The sequence below is a fragment of the Pteronotus mesoamericanus genome, unplaced genomic scaffold (genome assembly GCF_021234165.1).
Source record: "Pteronotus mesoamericanus isolate MK-2021 breed Mesoamerican mustached bat unplaced genomic scaffold, CSHL_Meso_final contig_65, whole genome shotgun sequence".
In the NCBI taxonomy this organism is placed as follows: domain Eukaryota; kingdom Metazoa; phylum Chordata; class Mammalia; order Chiroptera; family Mormoopidae; genus Pteronotus; species Pteronotus mesoamericanus.
The window spans coordinates 11497944-11525054 of record NW_026555228.1 but is presented as its reverse complement, the minus strand read 5'-3'; the positions used below and the strand labels follow the sequence as shown (position 1 = coordinate 11525054).

General features: G+C 40.9%; 1 protein-coding gene across 1 annotated transcript in view; it reads right to left on the bottom strand.

Annotated features, from left to right (window-relative positions):
• The window catches only part of PHEX (phosphate regulating endopeptidase X-linked), a 161798-nt gene that overhangs the window by 66621 nt on the left and 68066 nt on the right, over positions 1–27111 (bottom strand). Inside the window, exon 12 of the mRNA XM_054581205.1 lies at positions 20628–20729. Within this exon, the coding sequence (XP_054437180.1) occupies positions 20628–20729 (102 nt within the window). The remainder of the gene's footprint in view (positions 1–20627; positions 20730–27111) is intronic.

The following is a 27111-nucleotide window of genomic DNA, read 5'->3' as shown; positions in this document are numbered from 1 at the left end:
CACCCAGCCCCACAAATGCCCCTGCGTCTGACAGCTGTCAGTCTGTTCTCTATGTATGAGTCTGTTTCTATTTTGTTTGTTCACTTATTTTGTTCATTTGATTCCACATATGAGTGAAATCACATGATATTTATCTTTCTTAGGCTGGCTTATTTCACTTAGCATAATGCTCTCTGGATGCTGATTACCAGAGGGAAAGGGGTTGGAGGGAGGTAGAAGAGGGTAAAGCAGGGATAAACGGTGATGGAAGGAGACTTGGCTTGGGGTAGTGAACATACAATACAACATACAGATGATGTATTATAGAACTGTACACTTGAAACCTATGTAACTTTTTCACCAATGTCACCCAATAAGTTCAATAAAAAACAAAAAACATGTAAGAATAAAAATTACTTTAAAAATTAAGAAAATCTTTAGAGACACTAAATTGTGAATCTCATGTATTTTTATGTATCATGATATATTCTCCTTCTTTTGATTTCTTTAAACCATTTAAAAATACAAAATCCATTCTTAGCTTTTAGGCCATACAAAAATAGGCAGCATGCTGAATATGGCCTGACAGCCATAGTTTTGCTGGGCTGACAAAGATAATTCAATGACGGTAGACTGTTCAGTAAGCTGCCTCAATTAGAGGCATAGGGCCTAGTACACAGTAAGTGCTCAACAACACTTGCCAAACTGAACAGCATGACATGTGTATGTGCGCATTTGCGAGTGCACACACATGTGGGCTTGTACACGTGTAGTTTAGCAACTTTTAATGTTTTTGTTTTGCTCTTCGCTATTACTAATGTGTACGTGCAACAAATCTTAATTGCCTGGGAGTTTATTCCTTGCCCTAAAATCTTAAGGCTAGAGCTTTAAAAATCACAATTTCTGTGGAGACAACAAAGAGTTTATACAGATTATTACTTGGAGAGAGAGAGAAATATCACAAATGAATTCAGAAAAATACGGAACATTGGAAATTTAAAAGACAACATGACTGAAACTCTCAAGCCACCCCTCCCTCCTAGAGTTTTCCACAAGGCATACTACAACTTGGTAGTGCTGGGAGAAAGAACAAAACCGAACGTAATTCTGCTTTATTTGGCTATGAGCTCTGAAACAGCATACAATTTTTACACAGAAGACCAAACTGATTTAAAGATTGATTAAGTTGACTGCTTTACTCCTGAATTTTCAAAGGCACTTAGTTTAAGCTGATCGGCAGAAAGCAAGAAGGAAAGCTCATTCGTTTTAATCCCCACTGACTTGGCTCTTTAGGAGAGTCAGGTAAATTCTCAAACGTCTTGCGTGTATTACATCAAAAGGATTGCTTTAATCACTTAATTAAACAGCTTCGTGTTCCTTCCACATAGTTAAGTCTCAGCATATTTTTCTTTTTTATTAAATTAACCAACATAAGAAAAACTGGAACTGATGATCAACTGTCTCTTTACAAACAACTTATAGCACAGCATTCTTCAGTCTGCAATGGCTTTGAAAGCTTCAGTCAGGCCTAACCACACCGAGGCCTCATTTTCTCTGATGAGTTCTCTAATAACTAGTACACATCAATCAAAAGCCTGAGCTTTAAGCACCCAGAAGTTCAGGAGACGGTGCATAAATTATGCTATCCTTCAAAACAATGGTAATTTCCATAATGCCAAACAAATGATTGGCTGAAGATATTATCCTAAGCACAGCTAATGGTATTGATGAAAATTAGCCTGGGGAACAGGGTTTAATATCCTTTGGGGCTATCTGCATCCCACAAATAATAACAATGCAGTTATCTAACAAATCTAATTTTATCGTCTCAAAAAAAATGGCACTGATGTATTGTGAGTCTTCAAAGACTTTAATTCTGCAAATCGCTTTCGGGTGCGGTTCACTGGCTCGTGCATCATGCCAGGGTGGAGTACAGGTAAGCATCCCCGTGAAACAGAGAGCTGTGTAAGTACCAGTCACAGTTCTGACTTTACAAGAACTGGAAGACAGGAATGCTCAGATTTCAGGTCTCCCATCCTTAACCCTGCCTGAGGAACATTCCAGCACAGAAACAATCCCCATTCCCCTCCAATACAGACAACATTCTAGGAAGCGTGTTCCGAATTATAAACCAGCTCCATCCATCCATTCTCTCTCTTGAAAACACCAACTCCAAGTATCCTGGAGGTAGGCGGTTTTCCAGTCCAAAAAAGGAAACTCCTCAGGCCCAGGTAAATCATAATTGAGCCATAATAGCACTAACCCTTCCCTGGTGTCCTTGTGATGGCCCTCTCACTTGGGTGAGCGCTGCGTCCAACAGAGTTAAGGAGAGACATCAATATTTGGGTTTTCTTAGTAAATAAATGGAGCAGGGAGTAGTAGCAATAGAGTTAAGAACCCAAAACCATCTTACGATTAATCCATAAAACAACATATCCCTCTGAGGGTAGGGGCAGTATTATCTTAAAAATATAGGCAACTTACAGGTACTCCCTTCAAAACTGAATAGGAGAGTGGCCAGATCCTATAATTTTTTAAGTAATCTATGTCTTTTTATTACTTTCAATTACAGGTAGTAAATTGCACTCACAGTTTTTTGCAAATAGAACAGCTGCTAGGCCTGCTCAAATCAGTATCCTAAGTCTCAATTAGCTAGATCCATTTGTCTAGACATAGCCAAGATAGGTATAAGCCCAAGAACCAGAACAACTCTATATTATAGTCAGGCTTTTATATGGGCCAAAACAAATAGTATCTGTCTCTGTCCAACACACGGGGTTCTACCACCAAGGGTCAGTAAGCTGCAACCCGCAGGCCAAAAGCAGCCTACCACCAGCTTTTGTAAATAAAAGTTTTACTGGAATACAGTGAAGGGGTCCAGGATATGCCACTATGACATAAGAATTAGTATCTGTTGACCCGAAGACATTTAAGAATCAACAAATGCTGTACTACCCTTATCTGCCTAAAAGCAGAGCTTTCCAACAGAATTCCACGGAGGCTTCCTATTCCAGGAGGAAAGAATGGCTCCTATCACCAGAGGTGAGAAATTAGTGCCAAGAAGAGAAATGGCATTAACAGACCTTACCTTCCATTAATTTCCCCGATATATTTCTCAGTCATTTCCCAACATTTATTGTCCCTTGTCTGTCTGATTTATTTCGCTTAGAATAATGTCCTCGAGTTCCATCCACACTGTCATAAATAGCAAGATTTCATACTTTTTATGGCTAAGTAATATTCCACTGTGTATACAAACCCCATCTTACTTATCTATTCATCCATCAATGGATACTTATGCTGCTTCCACATTTTGGCCATTGTAAAAAATGCTGCTATCAACATGGGAGTACATGTATCTTTTTGAATTAGTATTTTCATTTTCTTCAGATAAATACCCAGAATACCCAGAAGTGGCTCTGACTGGTGTGGCTCAGTGGACTGCGCCTTGTTCTGCAAACCAAAAGGTCCCCTGTTCAACTCCCGGTCAGGACACATGCCTGGGTTGCAGGCCAGGTCCCAGGCTGGGGGCGTGAGAAGAGCAACCGATTGATGTTTCCCTCACACATCGATGTTTCTCCCTCTCTTCCTCCCTTCCCCTCTCTCTAAAAATAAATAAATAATGTCTTTTTTTAAAAAAACCCAAAAGTGGAACTGCTGAATCATAAGAGTTCTATTTTTATTTTTTTGAGGAAGCTCCATATTGTTGCCAGTAGTGGCTGCACCAATTTACTTGCCCCCAAACAACGACCAAAGTTTCCCTCTTCTCCATGTCCTCACTAACCCTTGTTATCTCTTGTCTTTTTGACGACAGCCATTCTAACAGGTGTGAGGTGCTATCTCTTTGTGGTTTAGATTTGCACTTCCCTGAGGATTAGTGATGTTGAGCATTTTTTCATGTGCCTGTTGGCCATCTGTATGTCTTCTCTGAAAAAATATTGATTCAGAACCTCTGCCCATTTTTTAATCAAACTATTCGGTTATTTGCTATTGAGTTATATGAATTCATTATATTTTTTGGATATTAACCCCTAAAAGGTTAATGTTTTTGGACAGTTTCATCAATATATAAAACTGTGATCAAACTTGTATAACGCTCCAAGTTTTGTTGAGGTAAATACCTGAATTTCAGAAGAGAGTCATCATAAAAATATAAACCAGAAATGGGAATCAATACCATGGGGAAAAGATCCATATACTTCTTGGGGTAAGTGGAGAATGTACCCAAATTATTAAATATCACTTGTAAATGTCAAGATTCAAAGAGCTTAGAAATGCACATGCAACATCTGGTCCCTAACACCTAACATTTCTCAGATAAATTTAATCAGCTACTTAATCCTCCTCCAATTGTTAAATTACTTATTTAAACAAGAGGCAAGCTAGAGATTAACTTAAATAAGCATACCCCGTTCTCTCATCAACAGCTCAATTGAGTGGGAATTGTTATCATTCTTTCCATTAGGATTTACCTCTGAGAAAGACAAGTACCATATGATTTCACTTATATGTGGAATCTAACAAAATAAGTTAACAAACAAAATGGAAACAGACTCCTAGATACACAGAACAGACTGACAGCTGCCAGAGAGGAGGGGGTTGGGAGCTGGGTGAAAAAGATAAAGGGATAAGCAAAGGAAAAATACCTCATACACAGTATGGTGATTACCAGAGAGAAAGTAGGGTGGGGACAAATAGAAGAGGGTAAAGGGGACAAATGGTGATGGAAGGAGACTTAACTTGGGGTGGCACACACAATATAATATACAGATGAAGTGTTATAGAATTGTACACCAGAAACCTATATAATTTTATTAACCAATGCCGCCCCAATATATTCAATAAAAATTTTTTAGAAGAAAAAAGATTTACCTCTGACATGAACAATTCTTTATTGGCCTAAAAAAAAAAAAACCCTTTGAACTACCTTTCTCATAACATGGGGAGAGAGATCCAAAGAGACAATGCTTCTAAACTGTCATGTATGGGATGCGGTAGGGTCAATGCCTGTACAATACTGCTTGTTCCTTTGACACCGGAGTCCTCTAGTTCAGGGCTTCTCAAAGTTCTGGTCTTGGACTGGCAGCATCAGCATCACTTGGGAGCTCATTAAAAATGCAAACTCATGGACCTACCTCAGACTCACTAAATCAGAATGTCTCTGAGTTGCAACCAAGAAATCAGCATTGTAACAACTTTACCATAAAGTAGGATTTCTCAGCTCAGCACTACTGACATTTGGGCCAAATTATTCTTACTTGTAGGAGTTTGTCCTGTGTACTGTGGGATGTTTAGTGGTATACCTGGCCACTAGCCACTACATGCCAGTACCTCTCCTCTCTATTTTCCAGTTGTGACCAAAAATATGTCCAGACCTTGCCAAATGTCCCCTGGGTGTACAACAAGCACCCTGGGTTAAGAAGAGCTGCTGTAGGAGACTGTCATGCGTGCTCACATTTGAGATACTCTTTGCTCTGGACTGAAACTTACCAAGGTTTCTAGACCCACATCTGGGACTGTACTATCCAGTCATAAGAAGAGGGCTCATCCGCTCCTTCAATATTCCTCAGGGCTTTTACTAACAGTCACTACTATGCCATTAGGAGCATGTTATGGAAAAAACACCATGCTATTCTCTCCCACCAATTTTTTAATGTGCCTCAGGTATTTGCAGTTCAACTTAATTTCTGGCCAACGGCACCTAAATCCCAGGATGATAGGGGCAAAGAATTAATTAAGAACTGGAAAATGCTTTGCAACTGTAAGTCACAATACACATATACCCTAAGATCTCAGAGTTGTTTAGATTAAAAGTTCCATTAACTTCTCTCTCAGTAATTTGGCAAAATCCATTTTTAAGTACTTTGAGTCATCTGAAATCCATGTTAATACAATTACAGTTCACTGAAAAATTAGCATGCAATCCAGTTTGAAAGCTAAAATCAGTCATAGCAGGGTAATATTCTATTTAATTATAAAGATTAATTCAACCTTCATTTATTTGTGCATGTGTTTGGTCTTTTCATTTTTCACAGAACACCCGAGATTCAAATACCATCTGGTAGAATTGCTGCACAAGTGTCAGTCAGTAGCATCTATTAGAGTTGCAGACTTTATTTCAAAGTACAGTTGATAAAAGGACAAGGGGAGGGAGGAAAAAGACGGAGGTGAAAGCAGTAGAGACTCAATTTAAAAATGAGGTTTTCCACCAATTTGATGGGCCTTTATCCCTCATTCTCCTTTGTTCCCTGCATGCCACCTGCACAAATGGTCCCAAACAACAAATCCTGCTATTCCAATTTGCCATATTTTCTGAAACAGGTAAAGATTCAAAGCATTGTGAATAATAGTGTGAACTAGAGTTATGAATTACATCCACTGAATTTTTCAAATTGTATTTACAGCTTCCTTAAAACTTGGCCTTTAATCTTCTTTAATCACCTGGTGATTGAGACTGACCGCACTTTGTTCATCGTAACATTAGTTCAATCTTCAACCTTTTCTTGAATGACTACTAACTGCCAAACAAGCACTGCAAACTGGAAAACGTCATTTAAAATTTTTATTGAATTACAGCATAGACAAAAGTACACATATATTAAATGTAGAGATCGAAGGGTTTTTAAACGCGCGCGCACACACACACCTGTATTTGCAGCTCTGAGAAAAAATTCAAAATATTTACAACACCTAGAAGTCTCCCCTAGGATGCTCCGCCAGTCAGTAACCCTTCCACCCACAAGCTCCCCACGATTCTGACTTCCCTCCATAGATTAGTTTTGCCTGTTCTTGAACTTCAGAAAAAAGTGTGTATTCTTTGGTGTCAGGCTCCTGTCACTCAACAATACATCTGTGAAATTCATCCGTGATACACAGTTTAATAAACTGTATTCCTGTCCTCAAGAAGTTCACAGTTGGTCACATATGGAAAACAGGATGCAAAAAATAAAACAAAATAAAATAAACCCACTTGAAGAATGTAGAGGATGGGATGGGACAGAATGGGGCTGGAATGAGAAGGGAAGGGAAGTAGCTTGTGAAAAGATCACCTTCAAAGAATACCTCACAGCTAAATGAAATCAGCAACAATGGAAACAACACTCTTAATAGCAAAATTAATTCTCTTCCCTGAACCCCTACTACAGGTACTGAGCAAGATGCTTCACTCCCTCATCACATCGAAGTTTTACCTCAGCCCCCACCAGGTGGGTACAGATCATCTCCATTTCACAGCTGAGGGAGCTTAGACTCAGGAAGAAGTCAGTCTCCCCAAAGTCTACAGGCAAGAAGGGCCAAAACCAGCTTCTGAACCCTGATTAATTTAGTTTTAATCTGACTTTAAAAAGCCCATGTTTTCCCAAAATACCCTATATTTTGAGGGTTGAAAAGTAATATTCTATTATATGAATGTTAATAATTTTTATAAATCCAAATAAACTAAAAAATGTGTACTATACAGACCACCTTTGCATCAGTGACCACTTTCAACATACCAAGAGAAATAACAGTTTCAGCTGTAAGAATGACAAGATGCTTGCAAATCGAGTTTAAGTATACTTTTAAGAAAGAGTCTATGAATACCCAGTTCCTTTCACAGTCACCAATACTTGATATTACCAATATTTTTAATACTTATCAATCTGATTGTGACAATGATGTATATTTTAACTGTTCCTTTATTATTTGTTGAAACTAAACCTGTTTTTGTAGACTTCTTGCCTATTTCTATTATTTTTAAAAAGGTTTAAATGATTTTTTGGTATCCTTTATCCACTTTTTGATTAAATGCTTGTAGAATTTTTTTCCCTTAAAACAACAAAAACTACTAACCCTTTTTTAGATGTGTGGTAAATATTTTCCAATTCTATTACTTGTCCTTTAACTTTTTTATATGTATATTACTACATAGAGTCTTAAATGTTTAATATAGTCACATTGTCAATATTTTACTTTATAGCTTCTGGGTTTGAATATTTTACTTCAGGGTAAGAATAATATTAGTTTGTATTTTCTCCTAAAACTCCTTAGATTTTACATATTGATTTTTAACTCACCCTGAATATTTCTTGTACAATGTGTGAAATAGGGCTCTATATTTGTTTTATTTCAAGTAATAGCGGTCCATGCACCTTATTTGTTGAACAAGCCTTATTTTCCCCATTGATTAGAAATATCCATTTAATCATGTATTTTATTGTTAGACAAATATATATGTTTGTTTCTAGAATGCTCATTGTATTTCATTGATGTACTTGATTATTTCTGTGCTGGTGTCATGTTGTTTTAATTGCTGAGACTTTATAATGGATTTAAATTTTTTAATATTTTATAATAGATTTTGACATTTAAAAAAATAAAATCAATCTGCATTTTAAAAAAAAGAAAGAAAGAAGGAACTCCTACCTTTTGCGACAACATGGATGGAACTGGAGAATATTATGCTAAGTGAAATAAGCCAGTCAGTGAAAGACAAATACCATATGATCTCACCTATAAGTGGACTCTGTTCAACAGAATAGACTAACAAACAAAATAAACCACAGGCATGGAAGCATGGAGCAGACTGAAAGTGACCAGAGGGGATTGGGAAAGAGGACAATGGTGGAAAGAAGGGGAAGGGACGAGACAAAGAACATGTATGAATGACCCATGGACATGGACAGCAGAGTGGGAATTGACTGTGGGAGTGGGGGGGTGGGTGGAGAGGGGAAAAGGGAGAAAAACTGAGACAACTGTGATAGAATAAACATGATTTAAAAATTTAAAAAAATAAAATAACACTAAAAAAAAGAAATTCTCCATCCTTTCCTAAAAATCTTACCTTTGAGCTTTTGGTTCTGGATACCTATGGGACTAAACTTTAACTAAGAGCCACTGGCAGACCAAGGCTTGGCCAAGACAGGAAGTCAAAAGAGAAAAGGAAAGCTAAAAAAGGATTTGTAGTCGGGAAATATCAGTACTTCTGTTTTTCAGACCAGTCAAGGTAGTGAGGGAAATGAGATTTCACCAGTAGGAGAAAGGTTCCACAGGATGGGGCCCTGGGGAGAGAAGGCTGTCAACCTCACAGAACAGACCTACTGGCAGGAAGAATAAAAACACCCTGATACACGGAGTCTAGCATAATCATCCCTGGCCCAAGGATTTTTGGCCCTCATCTTCCTATTTCAAAAGAGAAGGAACATCTCTCCCTCAGGGATCTTAAAACTGTCATAAAGACAAATGAGAGCCAGCTTCAATTTTGCACGAATACAACTCAAAACTTTCCTGGAGCTTACCCTGACTGGCTTTGGGGTTAGAAATGCAATTATGTACCATAAGCACCAAATCAGGAACCTTTGAACCTCACCCCAAAAGCCCATGAGATGGAACATGGACCATCTGAGTAATGAGTCCCTGCTTCCAAATTTGGGTCCCCCAAAACTGATAATCCAGTCCTGCATTATCCGCTTGTAAGAATATTACCAGCAACATGTAACTTTTTGCTGCTGTAATAGCCAAACCTATGGGTATGTCCTATGTCAATGTGAATTCCATGAGTCCAGGTGCCTCGTTGCCCTCTGCCTCTCAGATAACCGGAGTACCAGTCTCCATCCCTACGGAGTGAATTGCACAAGTGAATGGCAGGAGACAGATAAAGGAAGTGCCACCCAAAGCCACCCTCTGCCTCCACAGTTCAGACCTGGTGATTTATTCTGAAAGGCCCATGAGCCACATTTTGGAACAAACCCTAGCTCTGTTCTGCTCTACCTTTAAAAAGACAGTCTAAGGAGGAAATCAGAAAGGCCACCTAATCTCAAGGCAAAGCAATGAGCCACAGCCAAGGGACAACGTGGGCTGTTTGTAAACAGCAGCCTAAATGTCATCATCAATTATTCATCATTCAACAAAGCCACTGAATAATCTCTTACAAAACCACTTAATTCTTACTCAAGATTCAGCGCAACAAGAGAGGAAAGCAGCAAGATATTAGTCAAAAACTTGAGACTAAGGAAGTTCTACACTATATGGGCAAGCCATGGCTTGCAGGCCAAATTCCAGCTGTTGTCTGTTTTTGAAAATAAAGTTTTACTGACACACTCGCCTGTTTGTTCCCACATCATTTATGGCCGCATTCATATTATAACAGATTTGAATCGATGCTGCAGAGACCACATGGCCTGCAAAGCCCAAAATATTTACCATCTGGTCCTTTACATGAACAGTCTGTCAGCTCCTGCTCCACACTGTCACTTCTCAAAGTAGGGTGCAGAGGCATCAGCCTCACCTGGGAGCTTGTTAGAAGTTCAGAATCCCAGACTCCACTCCCAACTTCCCCCAAATCTGCATGTTAACAAGGCCCCTGAGGGACTGGTATGTATACTCCAGTTAAGCAGCACTGATCTAACAGGGCTCTGCTTCCCAAACTCGACTGCTTCATTATTTAGTGTAGCCAAAACATGGAAACAACCGGTGTCCACCACGGAATCACTGAATGTGACTGACACATACATATGAATATTATTCAGCCATAAAACGAGGAAATCCTGCCATTGGCAACACATGGATGGACTGTGAGGCCATTATGCTGAGTGAAATAAGTCAAAGACAAACACTGTATGATCTCTCTAATATGGGGAATCTAAATTGCTTTTAAAACCCCAACTCATAGGAAAAGAGATTATATTTGTGGTTAACAGAGGCACGGGGTAGGGAGAGAGGGAATTGGAGGAAGGTGGTCAAAAGGTACAACTTTCCAGTTACAAGATAAATAAGAATTAGGGATGCAATGTATACCATGATGACTATAGTTGACAGTGCTGTATAACGTATATAAAAGTGAAGAGAGTAAATCCCAAGACTTTTCATCACAAGGAAAACACTCTTTTGCTTGTTTTGTTTTGTTCTGTTTTCACTGTATCTCTATGAGATGATGGATACTAACTAAACTGACTGTGGTAATCATTTCACTATATATGTCAAATCATCATGCTGTATACCTGAAACTCATACAGTGCTATGTGTCAATGATTTCTCAATAAAACTGGGGGGGGGGAGTTTGCCTGCTTTCTGGAATCACCTTTGAGGAGTTGCTTTTTAACTCCTGATGGCCTAGGTCTGAGGGGGCTCCAGGCTCAAAGTTTGTGGAGCTTCCAGCTCCTCCTCACAAGGTCATGTGGTGGCTCCCACAGCTCTTCTTCTCATCAGACGATGAGAAGGGACACTCAAAATAACTAAGCGATGGTTGGGGAGGGTTTGAAAAGTGGGGAGAGAGGAGGGGAAGAGAGTCTTTCCTCTTCCATCCTGTCAAGTTTTCTCATTTCAAAAATGCTCTGACGAGCTCCGTTTTGTGAATAACTTTTAGCGGAAATCAGAAATTACTTAGGACTGATAGGACCTTGTTAAAACACAACTTATTTCAGATTTATACAAACCACTTTGTCAAACTTTAACTTTCCTTTTCCAAAGCCTAAAAGAACCAGCCAGGTGTATTCCATAAACTTGCAGATTCGTTTCATAACATCCGAATTACACAAAGGTTCTGGTTCTGCGGACCTAAAAAACAAAACCTCAGCATTGTCCTCAGCTCTACTCCGCTCTGTGACAGTCCCATCCGGCTCATTATTTTAATCCATCAAAGCCCCACCAGGAAGTTCTCGTTAGCCTGTGTGGTGAGTGTCAGCGCTGGGAAGACCAGAATATACCAAAAGTGGCCCACCTGCTCCCTTTACCTTAGATCAGCAAGGTAAGTGGGACACATATTTCAATGTCAGGAGTCGTTAGTTATGGAGTATATACAGGAAGTCAGCGTAGGGGGTATCTATCCTAAAAATGAAGTTTCTTTACTAAGGAACTCAAAGGTAAAACTGGAAAAGTGATCTGTCTGCTAGGATGGGGTTGCATTCCTTGTTGCTTAGTCCAGCTCTGGGCTCTAAAGCCTAATGGTAATCTCTTACATCTATGCAGGAAGGTCTTGCAGCCTGAGCCTGAGTCCTTTCCCCATCATAGTTCAACAACAATTAGGTTTACCCCAATAAGTCTGTGAGTCAATGTATATAGTAGTCTTGAGCTAAGGAAAAAATTCAGTTAATACTAAGAAACAACCAAACCAGTAGAACAGGAAAAGAGAAAAAAATACCAAAGACACTCAGTAGTTAGGTGTTAAAGAGGTAAAAATAGTTCAAAGTTCTCTAATGTAAACACAAAAAATTGAACACAAAAGAATACAGATTGTAGGGAGGTAGTTTCCAAAGATGGCTGCCGACAATGCCTCCCCTCCCTATGTGTTCACATTGCCCCTTATATCAAGAGATGGAGTCTTTATCTTGTCCTTGAATACAGGCTGGCCTTGTCCCTGGGTTTGACCAAGGGAATGTAGCACAAAAAAAAAACAACAAAAAACATTCTGGGTCTTCTGAGCCCGGATCTTAGGAAGACTGGCAACTTCTGCTTCCTTTCTCTTAGAAACCTTAGTTCCTCCGAAGAGTGTCACACTATCCTGCTAGAAAGAAGCCACATGAAGAACTCTATGGTACCAGACACTTGACTGAAGAAGCTACTGGAATGTCCAGCTGTGGCCGCCATCTGAATGCAACTGCATGAGGGACTGCAGGTGAGGCCAGCAGAAGAGCCACCCCGTGGAGGCCCAGCCAACTCACAGAATGCTGAGAAGCACTAAAACGCTGCTGCTGTAAGCCGCCAAGTTCTGGGGTGGCCTGTGACACAGCAATCGGCGACTGAAACACAGAACTGCTGCAGCAGGTGAGTCGTTCTACCTGCCTGAAGAAAATTAAAATCTGCTCTCTTCCCTCTGGCAATTGACCCAGAACCAAAACGAATAGCACAAAACCCCAAAATCCTCTATAAGGAATTGATCCTTCCATAATTTCCTTTAAAAAAAAAAAAAGGAAATTGTGTTCATTTGAAACACCAAAAATGATATTTTAGATGAAACCGAAATTGATTTTGTAAAATTGGCGGTGCCTCTGTGAGAATAATTTGGTCATGCTATTTCTTCCTAGCATTGCTTCCAACCCCAAATCTTTGCTTTTTTTTTTCCCCAACTTCTTTCACGCTTTCTACTGTTGGTATCAAACTGTTTCTCCTGTTCATGAGTGAAATTCTGTCACAAGTGGATTTGCTGTCATGCCCTCAGCCTGCCTTTACCCAGCTATATAGGGTCTAGGAAATGACAATTCACAAGACTGGGTTAAATACAATTTCTCTCTCTTCACCTATTTTCCACTATCTGCCTGTCTGGCCCTCGGGTTATTAATGGAACTGACATTCCCATACAACTGACTGAGCAGGACCAGCAGCCAGATAAGAAGGGAGCCACTGACAGCAGCAGGCACAACCCCAGAGAGAGCAGATAAGCAGACACGTCATGGCTATTAGTTTCATCTTGGGCTGAAGAGAAGGAGCATCACAGAATATACACAGAACTTGAACATCCCTAAAGAACTCTTTCCTGCGAAATTAAAAATCAATATATCAAAACTGATTCTTTTTATTAAAGTAAACTAAATATGTATTTTTTTAATGAATTCCTAACAATCTGGATTTGGACCAAAAACAAATAATGAAGACAAGCATTAAACCTCCTACACCCATCCCATGAATGAAAGCAATAAATATTCTCCATAATTTTTAAAAAGCAGCTTTCAAAAAAAAAAAAGAAAAAAAAAAGAAAAAAGCAGCTTTCAGCTTTGGGTCTCTGGAATTTCACTCTGAGGAAACTACAGCATTTCCCAAGTGCTTTCAAAGGTTTAAATTCAACTGATCCTTTGTCCCAAAATAATCCCTCACATACACTTGAAAACTAAATATTTTTACAGTACCACATTTAAACTATTACTGCTTTCTGATATTGTAAAATGTTTAAGTAATTATTATTCCAAGTTTCATCTTTTAATATAGTTCTACTGCTGCACACTGTTCAAAATAGTTGTATTCCTTGGCACTAGCATTACTATTTTTTAATGTATGGCGTGGTCATACACTAGTTAGACACTTATTTAGATAGTTGCTGATCAACATTAAGAACAAACACTGCAGGAATTTTCAAAGACCACAGAGTATATATAACATGTATGTCCACTGATATGCCCCTTACAAGTGGTAATTCACATCAACTTCTCACCCATATTTCTGCAAATTTGCTTCTTACTGAAACTGTATTTTAAGTTGGTAAGGAGCCTCTCTCCTCCTCCATGACAAAAAAAAAATCAATATGCTGCTCATTGGTGGAAGAACTAATTAAGGCACTGATTATAAATTGTTCAAAACAGTTTATGATTAAATAGAAGTCAAACACAAAAGAGGGTATTTTGTCATGCCAGGAAACACTGTCTGGAACGACTGGACTCATGTCCAGATTCCCTAAAGGAAGAGCCTCAAGTTGGCCAATATGGGACAAACTGACCTATAAAACAATGATGACTATAGATTTAAACAAATCAAATACATAAAATCCCCTGAGTTTATCATGGTATATACATATATATTTTTTAACTGCCTTGGCATCTTTGGAGGTACTAGGGTACCAACTCATAGTGCAAACTGATAAATACAGACAGACATTTACATGCTGCCTTTTCAGCAGTTTCTATCAGAATAAACTATATGTCAGCATCATCGTGTACTTAATGACAGAAAATCCTTTTCACAAAAAAATTCCAGCTGCTAAATGCAGAAAAAATGATAGAGTTTTGAAAATTGCTAGTTGCAACCCCTAATGAACTCACATATTTATGCGGTATTGTACGTGACTTCAAAAACAATCAAGACAATGGTTTTCAACCCTGGCTGCACACTTGTATCTCCTGGGAAACTTTCAAAAATGCTGCTGCATGGTCCCACCACAGAAATCTGATATCATGGTCTGGGGTTTGGTCTGAGCATTAGGTATTTAAGCTCCCCAGCTGATTCAAAGGAAGAGCCAGAGAAAGCCTTGCCCACAGGCTGCAGAGACACAGACAGCGGTGAAGAAGCGGGGCAGCGCCGTGGGCACTCCTTGAGTCCAGTGCCCCCATATAGCATGCCTGGGATCCTTAGAAGCTTCCTTCCCTAGACTCCCAGAACCACAGTGTGTTGCCATCACATTAACTAACACTTCTCCCATTCACCTGGTGTCCCTGTCACTGCTGTGCTCTCCTAAGAGTCTGAAAACCCCCGCAGAAAAGGGACTGCAGCTGATCACCACTGAATCTGCTGCTCCTGGTACATCGTCAGTTCCAGAAATGTTTGTGGAATTGAATTTGCTGAAGTGCTGCTACCATCTAGACGCAGCCCAGTGTGCTGCCACCTCAAGGCGAGCAAGGATAAGAAGAGCACATATCCCAGGGGCTGGGTCCTGGCTGGGAAGCCCCGGAGATAGACCCTGAGACAAGGATTCACATGCAAGGTTCATTTGGGATGGGGAAAAGACACCAAACAGCTGTAGAGGACCGGGGAAGTGAGTGGAAAAAGGCAGGGTGTCTTTCTGAGCCAGCTGTCGGTGTGAGCAGCTGCAGCTTACCCCACTGGGCAAGCTCCGGGAGCCTGTGTAGAACACACACTCGAGGGAGGAGGTGGCAGGGACACATACATGACAAACCCCTTCAATCGTTAGGTGTGCTCATTCCCCAGACCAATGGGCCTCTTGTATGAGTGGCACAGCAGGCTCCAGAAGGAAGAGAAAGCTCTTGGGCAAATTCAGGTGCAGCCAGCTGGGAGTCAGACCGGTGCGCAGTGATGCCAACAGCAAGGGCAGCAGGCCTCAAACCTAAGTGTGCATCAGAATCACCCAGAGGGCCTACTAAAACACAGATCACAGAAGCTTACTCCCAGAGCTCAGAAGGTCTGGGGAGAGGCCCAAGAATTTGCATCTCTACAAGTTCCCAGGTGAGGCTGCTGCTGCTGCTCTAGACGCACACCTTGGGATGTGGGCAGGGCACCAATACAGTTGGTACAGGCTGGATACTTGGGGGAAATGTAAAACCTAGGGTAGCGCAGAGCTTAAAGCTGAAGGAAACCAGAATGTCACCCCAAAATATGTCCCTCCGACATAAAAATTATTTTGAGCTGGGGACAACTGAGAAGCAGCAGATGCAAGAAAGCTCCCTGCCTTCCTCCAACATGCCTTGTCCCTCCTCCCCTCTCTATTAGAAGGGACAAAAGTGAATCACTGGAGACCACTTTAGACCCTAATAGCCAAGAGATAGCAACAGAGGAATCTGTATAACAAATTTAACTAACTAGCCTGTACCTACCATTAGTTTCCAGTATATTTACCTTCCCACAACTGCCACACTTGGAAGCCTAAAACCATTTTCCTTTGTCTTGTCATTTCTCTCCAAATACATTGTTTGTGGAAGATACCATATAAGCCCGAGTTCTAAGCCACCTCTTTGAGTTACTCATTTCTATGAGTTTCTCTCATGTATGTATGAGATATACATGTTAATAAACTTGTTTTTCTCGTTAACCTATCTTTTCTTACACGGGCCCCAGTCAGAAGCTTAGAAGGGTATTAGGAAAGATCATTTTTCCTCTCGGACAGAAACATCAAGCCAAAGAGGTGAGACATACTTTTGTTTGGACCCTGTATAGGAAAATTCTTCCCACCTCACCCAAATCCTGTGCTCAGAGGTCACATGCCTGTGGAGAGCAGACCATGCAGAAGGAACCCTCATACCTGCTGTGGCCAAGGTTAAGGCCTCTCACAGCATCCTGAGGGTACAGCCACCCTAGGAGTTCCACCAGGGTCTTTTTGTCTGGGGGTGGCCTGGTAAGCATAGGTCCCAGTGGCAAAGAGTACAAACAAACAATTTTTCCAAAGGATCCAGCTTTTGGCTTCAGAATCAAATCCAGCTGGTGACCAACTGAGTTCAAGAAGTTGTTCCTCTTGATCAGACACAGAGCGTGCCAGCAGAAGCCCTGGTCCCACTGCCAGGACAGTGGAAGGCAGTGCTGTGTCCCTTCCTGTCAGGTCTCAGAATCACTATGTAGTGACCTTGACCTCCTGCTTTGTTCTGGAAAAGGCAAATCCTTCAGAGGACACCCCCAAAATAATGTGTCACCTTACACTCATTCAACATCTATACGATAGCCAGAAAAATAACAGGCCTCCTATCCTTTAGCGCTTGTTTACAACAGGAGCACATACTGGCTGGGAATCCTAAGTAAATACTGATGCTTTTTTCACCATACTAAATTTCCAGTTGAAACCTACACTGTTGGTTTCACAACACAAAACCAATCGTGACCTCTTAAGAGATGAGGGCAAAAGGCAGGGAGGCAGAGATAACAAATTTATCCTTCACAGGAACAGAGGCATCCTCATTTATCTTTTACAGTGATCACCCCTAGCAAAAGAGCACAACAAAGCTACATCCCCACGCTTCCATTTTGAGACCTGGGTCACTGCCACAAAAGCCAGGGTGTTAGGCCTCAGCCCACCGCAGATATCTGGACGCTTCCAGTTCAGGCCAGTCACTACAGAAATGCTGAGGTCAACACTCCTTAGGAGGCGGCACTGTAATTAGCTGCAGTCCAGAGCTGAACAGTAAGGGAAAGGAAAGCTTCTCCCCCTTGCAAATCAGAACATTTTTTCTAGCTTTCCCAATGGGTTGCCAAGTGACTCAGCATTGGCCTGTGTGGGCACTATTATTGATGAGAAATCTTCTGCCTGGGTGATATACTGCATATAACACATGCCCAAAGAACGGTGCCAAGTCATACCAGGAAGAGCAGGCGAATTATTCACCTCCACTTCGAATGTGGGCAAATCCTGTCTTAATGCAGGGGCTACTCAGCATCAGAAAGACAAAGCCCTAAGATCATCAGAGATTTCCTTCTAAGATTCAAGGAATTATTAGGCAGAGTCTCTCCTTTCTTGTTGACTATTAAAAGGCAATCAAATCGAGGACAGCAGAGAAAAAAGGGCAAGAAAAAAATAATTTTTCAAAAACAATCCCAGAGCAGAAAACTGCATAAAAGCCTTCAGATCTCTAAGTGTGGTCTTTGTGAGTACTACGAGCTCCACCCAGAGGTCATTTCTAGAACTGCATGTTCGTTTAATTTGGATAAAGAAAATCTCCAGGGCCTGACTTGCCTTACAGAACTGCTGGGAATTCTTGGACAACATTCCCTCTTTCTTGCCTTTCATTAAAGGAACTGCCCTGAACTGTGAAATACAGGATATACTCAGGGACAGGATAAGATCCAGCAGGACAATAGCTTTGATATCTGCACTCCTGGCAGGTTGAACCCAGCTAAAAGACAGCCCAAACTGTTCAAAGAATACAGCAGGTCCTCAAATAACATTAATTAATTCAACATCGTTTTGTTACAAAGTTGATGAGTTAAGTTACCATAGTTACTTAACTCTCGTTTATATCAATTAGCCTATGGTAAAACTGGTCTCATTATACATCGTTTCACTCAAAGTTGTAGAACCTATTGCTGATGTTAAGTGGGGACTTACTGTGCTTTTAGAAGAAAAACTGAGGGCTCTCATGGAAAGGAAATGTAAGAGTGGAGAGCAACTCAGGATGGGGGCAAACAGAAACATGTCTAATATTAAGACCGAGAACAATCCCCCTTCCAGCGAACCCATTGGTCACTTGCCTAGAAGGCCTAATTAGAAGGCCTCCGCTCCCTTATGCGACTCAGAGGATCTCCCCAAGACAATCGCCATCCATACTTCCCGAAGACCTGACTGCAGTCCCCTGATATCCCTCCATTCGTAACAGCCACACACCCCTCACCACTCCACCCCAATCCTCCACAATGGCAACCCTCGGTCTACGAGGGGTCAGGCTTACATCAAAAGCCCCCAATGCAGTGAGCTGTCAACTACCCAGTGGAAAACACATCCTGTTCCAGATATCACAAGCTAGCCCAACAAGAAATGAAGCCTTCAAAAAAACAAACAAAAAACAGTATGTTGGTGCTGAAAGTTTCATCTACCATCTGGAAAGCTTCTCATCACAGCCTGCATGTTCCTGCCTTCATCAGCTTGCACCTTACATGACTTAAGACAATTCTGACAGATTCTGAAGGTGGAAAAAATCAAACTTGCCCTTTGTCTTCCTCCAACACTCCCCAACCCCCGCTGTCTAATTCTTTCTTCACTGTAAATACTGAACAGCCTTTTCCTGTCTATTGACAAAAATATCTATGGCAATGTTTATCCATCTCAGGAGTATTAAAGCTCTTGAAAATATCCTTGCTAAACCCCTGCATGTTCTTATTTGAACAAGGCTAAGTATTCCCAGAATGTTGCCCTTTTTTAATGGACTTTACATTTTTAGAGCAGACTTAGGTTCACAGCAAAATTGAACACAAAGTTCAGAGATTTCCCATGTACCCTCTGCCCCCCACACCTGCATAGCCTCCCCCATTAACAACATCTGCCTGAGAGCAATACATTTCTTACAATCGATGAACCCGATGAACCTACTTTGACACATCATCATCACCCAAAGTCCATAGGTTACATTAGGATTCATAGGATATTGCACATTTTAGGGGTTTGGACACATGTTTAATGGCATGTATGCACCATTACAGTATCATACGGAGTAGTTTCGCCACCCTAGAAAGTTCTCCCCTTCTTTGTTTCTTGACCATAAAGCAAAAATATTCGTGCTCAGCATGACTCAATATGACTCTAAGCCGTATTCCCTGGGCCTGCCTTGTGATAATCATCGCCAGGGAGGCTGGTTATCACACATGCTTAGACTGCACCCTCAATTCACTACATCAGACCTGGCTGGGGAGGGGTCCAGAAAACTACAGTGCGTCCAGACACCCCAGGTGATTGCTATCATCAGGAAAGTTTCACAAACACATCTCTAAAGGAGAGATGCTCCTAATTTCAGAATCTCCCAGCTGCACAGAGCATGTGTTAGGAATGCAGCAGGTGTTCCCTACCCACTTGAGCTCCAGTTCCATCAGAATACCTAGGATTCAAGATGGGTCCCATTCTTCATTTTCAACAGCATGGCTGCTAATACTTTTCTCATTCATTCCCTTATCTTGTTGCACAGTACCAGAAAATTTTATAGGGTCTAGGAAGTGTCCACTTCTATTAGGAAATACTTCTCTATTCCTACACAATTGTCTACCACTGGTCTGCAGTTTACATGCATGCTAGTTGGATCACTTGTGCAAAGTGATGGGTTAGAAAGCAAATTTGCTAAGTTATAGGAAAGGATTTGCCTAAGGACATTTGTGCACATTATACACAGAACAGAAGGACACAAGGCCAATATGGGTTTGTCTCCTTTGTGCCTTGAGGGCTCTTCTGCCAGCTGCTCCCCGAGGCTCCCCACTGCTCTGCATTCTGCCACAGCCAATGATGGTTTATGGCAAAAATTCGCTGGGCAGCAGGCCATGTGTCTCTTACAGACGGCAATTAGGAGAGAAGGAAAGGCTGAATTACAAGGTGTTTGAAAATGCAGTTCAAAAAAAAAAAGTCATCGTATTTTCTCTTACCTGCTGGTGATGAAATCTATGTATTCATCCCAAAACAGACACCTAACTTTGGGGTCATTCAGAGTCAAGAGCTCAGTCAATAAAAAAAATCTACTACACAGTGTTGTGCATGAAAATCTATTAAACCACAAGTCAGGGTTTGGGTTTTGTTTCGTTTTGTTTTGTTTTTCATTAAAAAGAACCCTTACCTTTTCTTTGGCTTTCCTTTTGGTACCTGCATCCATCCACTCATTTTCTTTCTCCAGCATGTCAATAAAGGCCCAGCGAACACCCTCAATCAACTCCTCCATCTACAAAAACAAACAAAAAATACCCAAAGAGGCAGGTCAAAAACCAAGAAGCTTCAGACAAGGTTTTCTAGGCCAGGAGAAATAGTTCGATGCTAAACGTGATAGGAAAGAGGCTCCTTTCAACTTGACTCCATACTGTGGCAACATCACCCTTCCTAGGAAAAAGCTCCCCACCTACACCCGCCACCCCAAGAAGATAATTAACCATTTCTTTCCATCAGAGTAATCACTAGCCCGTCTTCACCAAGGTGCCACTAATTTCAATAGTTTAATAAGGGTCTGAGAGAGAGAGAAGCAAAGACATGTGCTGTGTATTTCAGACAGGTATGGCAGGATCACGTGAGTGACCCATTGAAAGAGATACTGGTAACAAAGAGACAGGAAAGGAGAACCAGCATCCCAAAATGCACACCTCCAATATAAATCACACATGTCAGGACCCCAGTTCTTTGCAAATTCAGTGTCAGTGGTTAAACCAAATGCCTGGCTATTCTCTGCAGCCTTCCTACTCTCCTCTCTCCTCCCATGCAGCTCAGAAAAGTCTTATGCTATTTCAAATCTCGAACAGTAGGTCTAAAGGGTGCGCTGCAGAAAGGCTATCTTTGGAAGGACCTGTCCCAAGTGTTTCAACAGTGAGACCACACCCATGTTCATGGCTTTTCTCCCAGTGTTCATTGTGCATCAGCAAAGAGGACTGGGGGAGGGGAGGTGATGCTATCTAACACTTAACTTCCAAGGCCCACGTGGAACAGTCTGGTGAGGCCCTGACTGTTTATGGATGCAAACCTCTTGAAATTCCATTCTCCTGCAGAGATGCTTCAGTTTTATTAATAGGAGACTCAAGAAAGAATAAATACTGGGTTTAGCACCAGAATTAAATTTTTCATTTGAGATTATGGGCTGGCAAATCCATTTTTAGAATTAATTCTAAAAGGAAAAAAGTTTCGATGTTCCCTTGGTTCTATAATAAATTGTCAGCACAAAGCTCAAAATAATTTTTTTCTGTTTAATAAGTTTTCAGCTATGTTTTCAGTTCAATAACAGTTGTAAGGAACCAGAGCTGTAAATCAGTGGGCTGGGTTCCATCGTATGTAAATAAGAACAAACAGCAGATGGGAAAGGATGGGGGGAACTTCACAGCTATTTCTTCCCAACTTTGTAGAAACATTAAGAGAAGAGAAATCTCAACCTCGGATTGGGACATGATGAAAATATGAAATGACAGAAGAGCAAAGACCTTTTAAAATTATTAAGTCACTGGTTCTCAATCTTGTCTGCATGCTGGGATCTTTGGAGACAGCTTTAACCAATCCTGAGGCCTGAGCGTCAGGAAGCTGACGGCACTGGTCTGGGTGCAGCCTGGGTGTCCAGAGTTTTAAAAGCTCTTAGGTGACTGTGCAGACAGGGTGGAGACCCGCTGTTGTAGAAGCCGTTTATTTTGCGGACAAGGAAATAAAAGTCCAGAGGATCCACAATCTGTTCCAGCTCTTACAGCTCAGGAGGGTCAGAGCCAGGACCCCACCACAGTGCTAAATGACAGTCATGAGCTCAGAGCTCCTAGGAGCAACAGAGGCGTCCCTAATAAATCAGAGGAAAATGTTAGGGAAGTGGAAGGGAACTGACAGAGAGACACAGAAGTAAACATTTCAAACAGAAAAACTACACATGGAGGGTGTTAAAACGACGAGGAAATCTCCAGGGACTAGATCCCTGCCTGTGCAGTCACCAGCACACCTGCGTCATTATGTCTTTGTCATGCAGCAACACGCAGTGTCCCGTCCGCTACCTTCACATAAAGAGGTCTCTTCCCAAACCAGGAAGGGGCCAGCAGGACGGAAGGAGGTGGGTGGATTGATTTGAGAGGGATTCGGTGACCGAATCCCTGGAACCCCAGTGATTGCTTTGCATGTGGAGAGGTGAGGAAAGCAGGGAGAGTCAGAGTAATTCCCAGGCTTCAGGCGCGGGCAACTACATGCACCCTGCTGCAATTTCCTAAGACTGGGAATGTTGGGAGGGACCCACCCTCCCACCCTCCCAGGATATCCTTCAGTAGGTTATTAAATGGGTAAATAAACTGTGGTACATCCACAGAATGGAATTTTACTCAGTACCAAAAATAAATGAGCTATCACCTCCTAAGAAAATATGAAGGAACCATGAGTGCATATTACTAAGTGAAAGAAACCAATCTGAAGAGGCTACATATTGTATGATTCCAACTATATGACATTCTGGAAAAGGCAAAACTGTGAAGACAATAAAACATTAGTTGTTCCCATGCATAAAGGTGGGGAGAAGATGAATAGGCAGAGCACAGAGGAATTTTAAGGCGGTAAAAATACTCTGTACGATATTATAATGATGGATGTAAGTCATTATACTATTTCTAAACTCATATAATGTACAACACCAACAGTGAACCCTAAGGTAAACTATGGACTTTGATTAGGAGGTACAGATGCAGCGTCACCTTTGGTAAGCAAACATACCCCTCTGTTAGGTGACGCTGATAATGGTGGAGACTGCACGTGTGGGGTCAGGGGTATATGAGAAATGTCTGTGCATTCCCGTCAATTTTGCTGTAAATCTAAAACACTCTAAACAGATCCTTTTAAAAATGAAAAACAGCTACTGATAGAAAAGATCCAGTGAGGAGGAAAAAATGTTGAAAACGTGGCAGCAAAAAGAGATGTAAGTGGTCCGTGAGAGGGCAAAGCGGGACAGTCACCAAAGAACACAATTGGCCCTTGAACAACACAGGTTTGAACGGCGAGGGTCCACACAACACAACGTAGGTTTGAACTGCTGGGGCAGGGGGAGGTCCACTTATATGTGGATTTTAAAATGCCATTCCTCAGCGTTATAGAATGCCTATTAAATTAACATTTTAAGCATTTTGCATAGGTTTTCCAGAGCTCTCTGTACACTGCTGATGGGCATGCCAAATGACCAGCAAAAGAGGCAAAAAAGACTTCAGCCTACGGCCAGGATAAAGAATGACAAATAACTGACTCATTTGCAGCTTCCTCCTCCCTTTTTCTTTCCTTCTCCCTCCACTACCTGTGTCTTTCCTAAATCCATGCCTTGGTAATTCAGTATCTTTGTGGCCCTCACTCATAGATGTCAAAACCCAGGTAGTAGCCACCTCCCTCTTTGCTTTCCCAAGAGCCTCAGCTGGTGTCTGCCTGGCCCGCTCAGGCGCTACTTAAAGCAGAAGTCATAGGGTGAAGTTACCCATACAAAATATTTATTGAGTCAAAAGTCAAAACATAACATATAAAAATTAACTCAAGTGTTATTATGATAAAAACCTGCCACATTCAGGATAAGGGCCCTCCAGGCAAAGCAGCGATTTGTTAAGCATCTATTTATTTCAGATTTTATGGATCTACACTGTGAAAATATAGTTTGTTTGATTTGTCTACGGGCAGTTGTTAGTTTTTTACCTCAAACACTGTTATTTAAAAGTTGGTCCCCCTTCTCCCTCTTTGCACCCCAGGACTTTGCCCACAGTGTTCTCCATCGGACACTAGGCACTGGTGAATCACACAGGCATATGCATGCCCCTGTTACACGTCCATCAAAGGTTTTTTGCAGAGATTTTCCCATCTTAAATTACAAATTGTTTCACCTGCTGCTTCTCTTGTGCCCTCTCCTTACCCTTTCTCCCATCACATGGACATAGGAATTTTGTGTTTTTTATAAGCGGCCAAGATAGTTCGATGAATATATTTAAAGGGGCATACGCCAACACAGGCATCCTTGTTGTGTTGTGTTTCACTCTACTGTGTTTCACAGTCACTGCATTTTCATCAACATTGTGCAGGACGCCCCCACCAGCAAATAAGACTGCTCTATACTGAAGGCTCAGGTGATAATTAGCATTTTTAGTGATAAAGTATTTTTAATTAAGGTATGTAACTTTTTTTTTAGATCTAATACTACAGCACACTTAATAGACTATACTTTAATAGTGTAAAGCTTTGTCTCTGGCAATGAAGACATCCCGCATGGCCAGATCAGATCCTACCCTCATAGGCATGAACCCCAAACAATTAAACCCACACTTTCAGCCCCTTCTCTGAGTTCCTGTTAGGCTTATAATCAGAATAGAGGTGTGTGTTCAATTGCTATTTATATTTATTTGGTTTGTCCAAAAAGCTCTGAGAACGGGAATCATTTTTTCGATCAAAAGAAATCATGGATACATAAGCAAACTACAAAGTGTTGAAGGGGACCAGAATTAGCCACCCCAAAATATGCCTCTTCGGCATATGGATTATTGTAGGCTGATTATTGTTAAGAAACAGCAGACATAGGAAAAGTTGTGAAAACTGAAAAGTAACCCTTTTATAAGAGACATTTACATTTATAAGGCAAATCGTTTGTCAGGGTGTCTCCCTCTCTGTACCAGGGAGAAGAGAATGACTCAATCTCTAGAAACAAAATCTTATCACTGGAGAAAGCATAACAACCTAGTCTCATCTACTCTGCTTTTCCTGATCACCATCCATAACTGGCTTCCCTCCCCCCTCGAAATATCTTTTGCCTTTAGCTGGGGATGGTATTTAAGGTGGTGTCTTGGGCCATTTTGAGGAATTGCTCAGTTTTCCTGGGTCTCTCCCATGTATACAGGAGGTAGACATGTTATTACATTTTTGTTTGTTTTTCTTCTGTTAGTCTTTTTTAGTACAGAGGATACTCAGCCAAGAATTTAAAAAAGGTAGAGGGAAAATTAATTTTTCCTCCTCTATGATGCTCTGTAAACAAAGTGGTTAGTTTTACAATCTCCTGTCTCATGTATTTTTCACATGATATGATTTCATCTCTCACATAACACACATAGCAGATGCTCAATAAATACAAGTTGATTTATGCCTGTCAAAACCTCCAGTGGGTATCTAGCAAAGAAGTGAAATTAAATCCAATAGTGTTTATATATGCTGAGGTATAGCAGTTATCCCTGCAGTAATTTCAAACATAAACTTTTGTGGGAATCAGATGACTCAGTACGTTAGCCCAGTGCATTCTGAGATTGGTGATTACAGCACGGTGCAGAACAGATGGCTGAGAATGGTTACCATACACTACACATGCAATAGATTACATGTAGTAATATATCTGGTAGAAATAATTATAGGCTGATAGAGTTCTTTAAAAAGAAGAAAAAGGAAAATCTTCAAGGTCGAGTGTGTTCAGTAATCTTAAAATAATGTAATTTTAATGAAAATCTTAAATAGAAGACAATGTTGAATAGATTTTTCCCCTTTAATTTAGAAATTGTAAGTAATATCTTAATAAAACATAAGATTAAAAATTCTCCGGTATCCCCATTGGTCTAGATCAGGGCAATGTTCCTTAAGTTATAGCCACTTGATTAGTGAATGTGAAAACTGAAAATCATTATCATTAATTTATGTGGTTAGCCCTGAAGAAATAGACTACGATCTGAGGAAAATCCCTAAAAGTTTTCTTTCTGGAAATTTACTAGAAAAACAGACATTAAGTAAATCAATGCACCAATTAATAGTAAATATTGTCTCATTATTTATTAAAATGGGTTGAATTGATTCCTGATAAAGATATAATAATGGCATTAAAATAGGAAGTAAAGAAGAGACCCATACTGATGTAGGAGAGGCGGTAAGGCCAGAAAAACTAAGCATAGTTAGAAAATGCTGAGGTCTCTGGCAGCCAAGCGAGCTAATAAAACAATTCATACCAGTTTGTCAGGATTAACAAACTTGCATAGCTATTAATCATGTTGGCAAAAGAAAAAAAAAGAACATCAAGCTATTTGAGCCCCAGACACGCTATAAAGCATGTCAGTTTGGTGATGCAGACGTTTAATGTGTCCTTTTATCAGAAAGCCTAACTGGGGTGGAGGCAATAAGGACTAAAATCCTATTTACTGCCCTGGCTGGGTGGCTCAGTTGGTTGGAGCATCGTCCTGTACCCCAAAAGTTTGCGGGTTTGATTCTTAGCCTGGGCACATACCTGGGTCGCGAATTCAATCAATCCCCAGTTGGGGCACATACCAGAGGCAATCACACGTGCATGCGCTCTCTGTCTCTCTGTCTCTGTCTCTCTCTCTCTAAAACATATTGTTGGGTAATAAACATATTGTTGGGTAAGGATTTCTTAAAGTCCTACTTAGTAGATATGAACAGATAGGCTGTGTTCTAATTTTGTAACTCATTTTTCCTTATTTCCCACTTTGCATCTCTGAGAGGGAATGGAACAGAGACCAGAATAATATTTAGAAATCAACCAGTCTCCTAATGATCTAGCCTTTGGCTGTGGATACACTTCCCCCAGCAAAATAATTTGGCCTGGCCCCTCCCAAATGTCAGCTCTGTTGGAAGGCATAAATGCTTTCTTC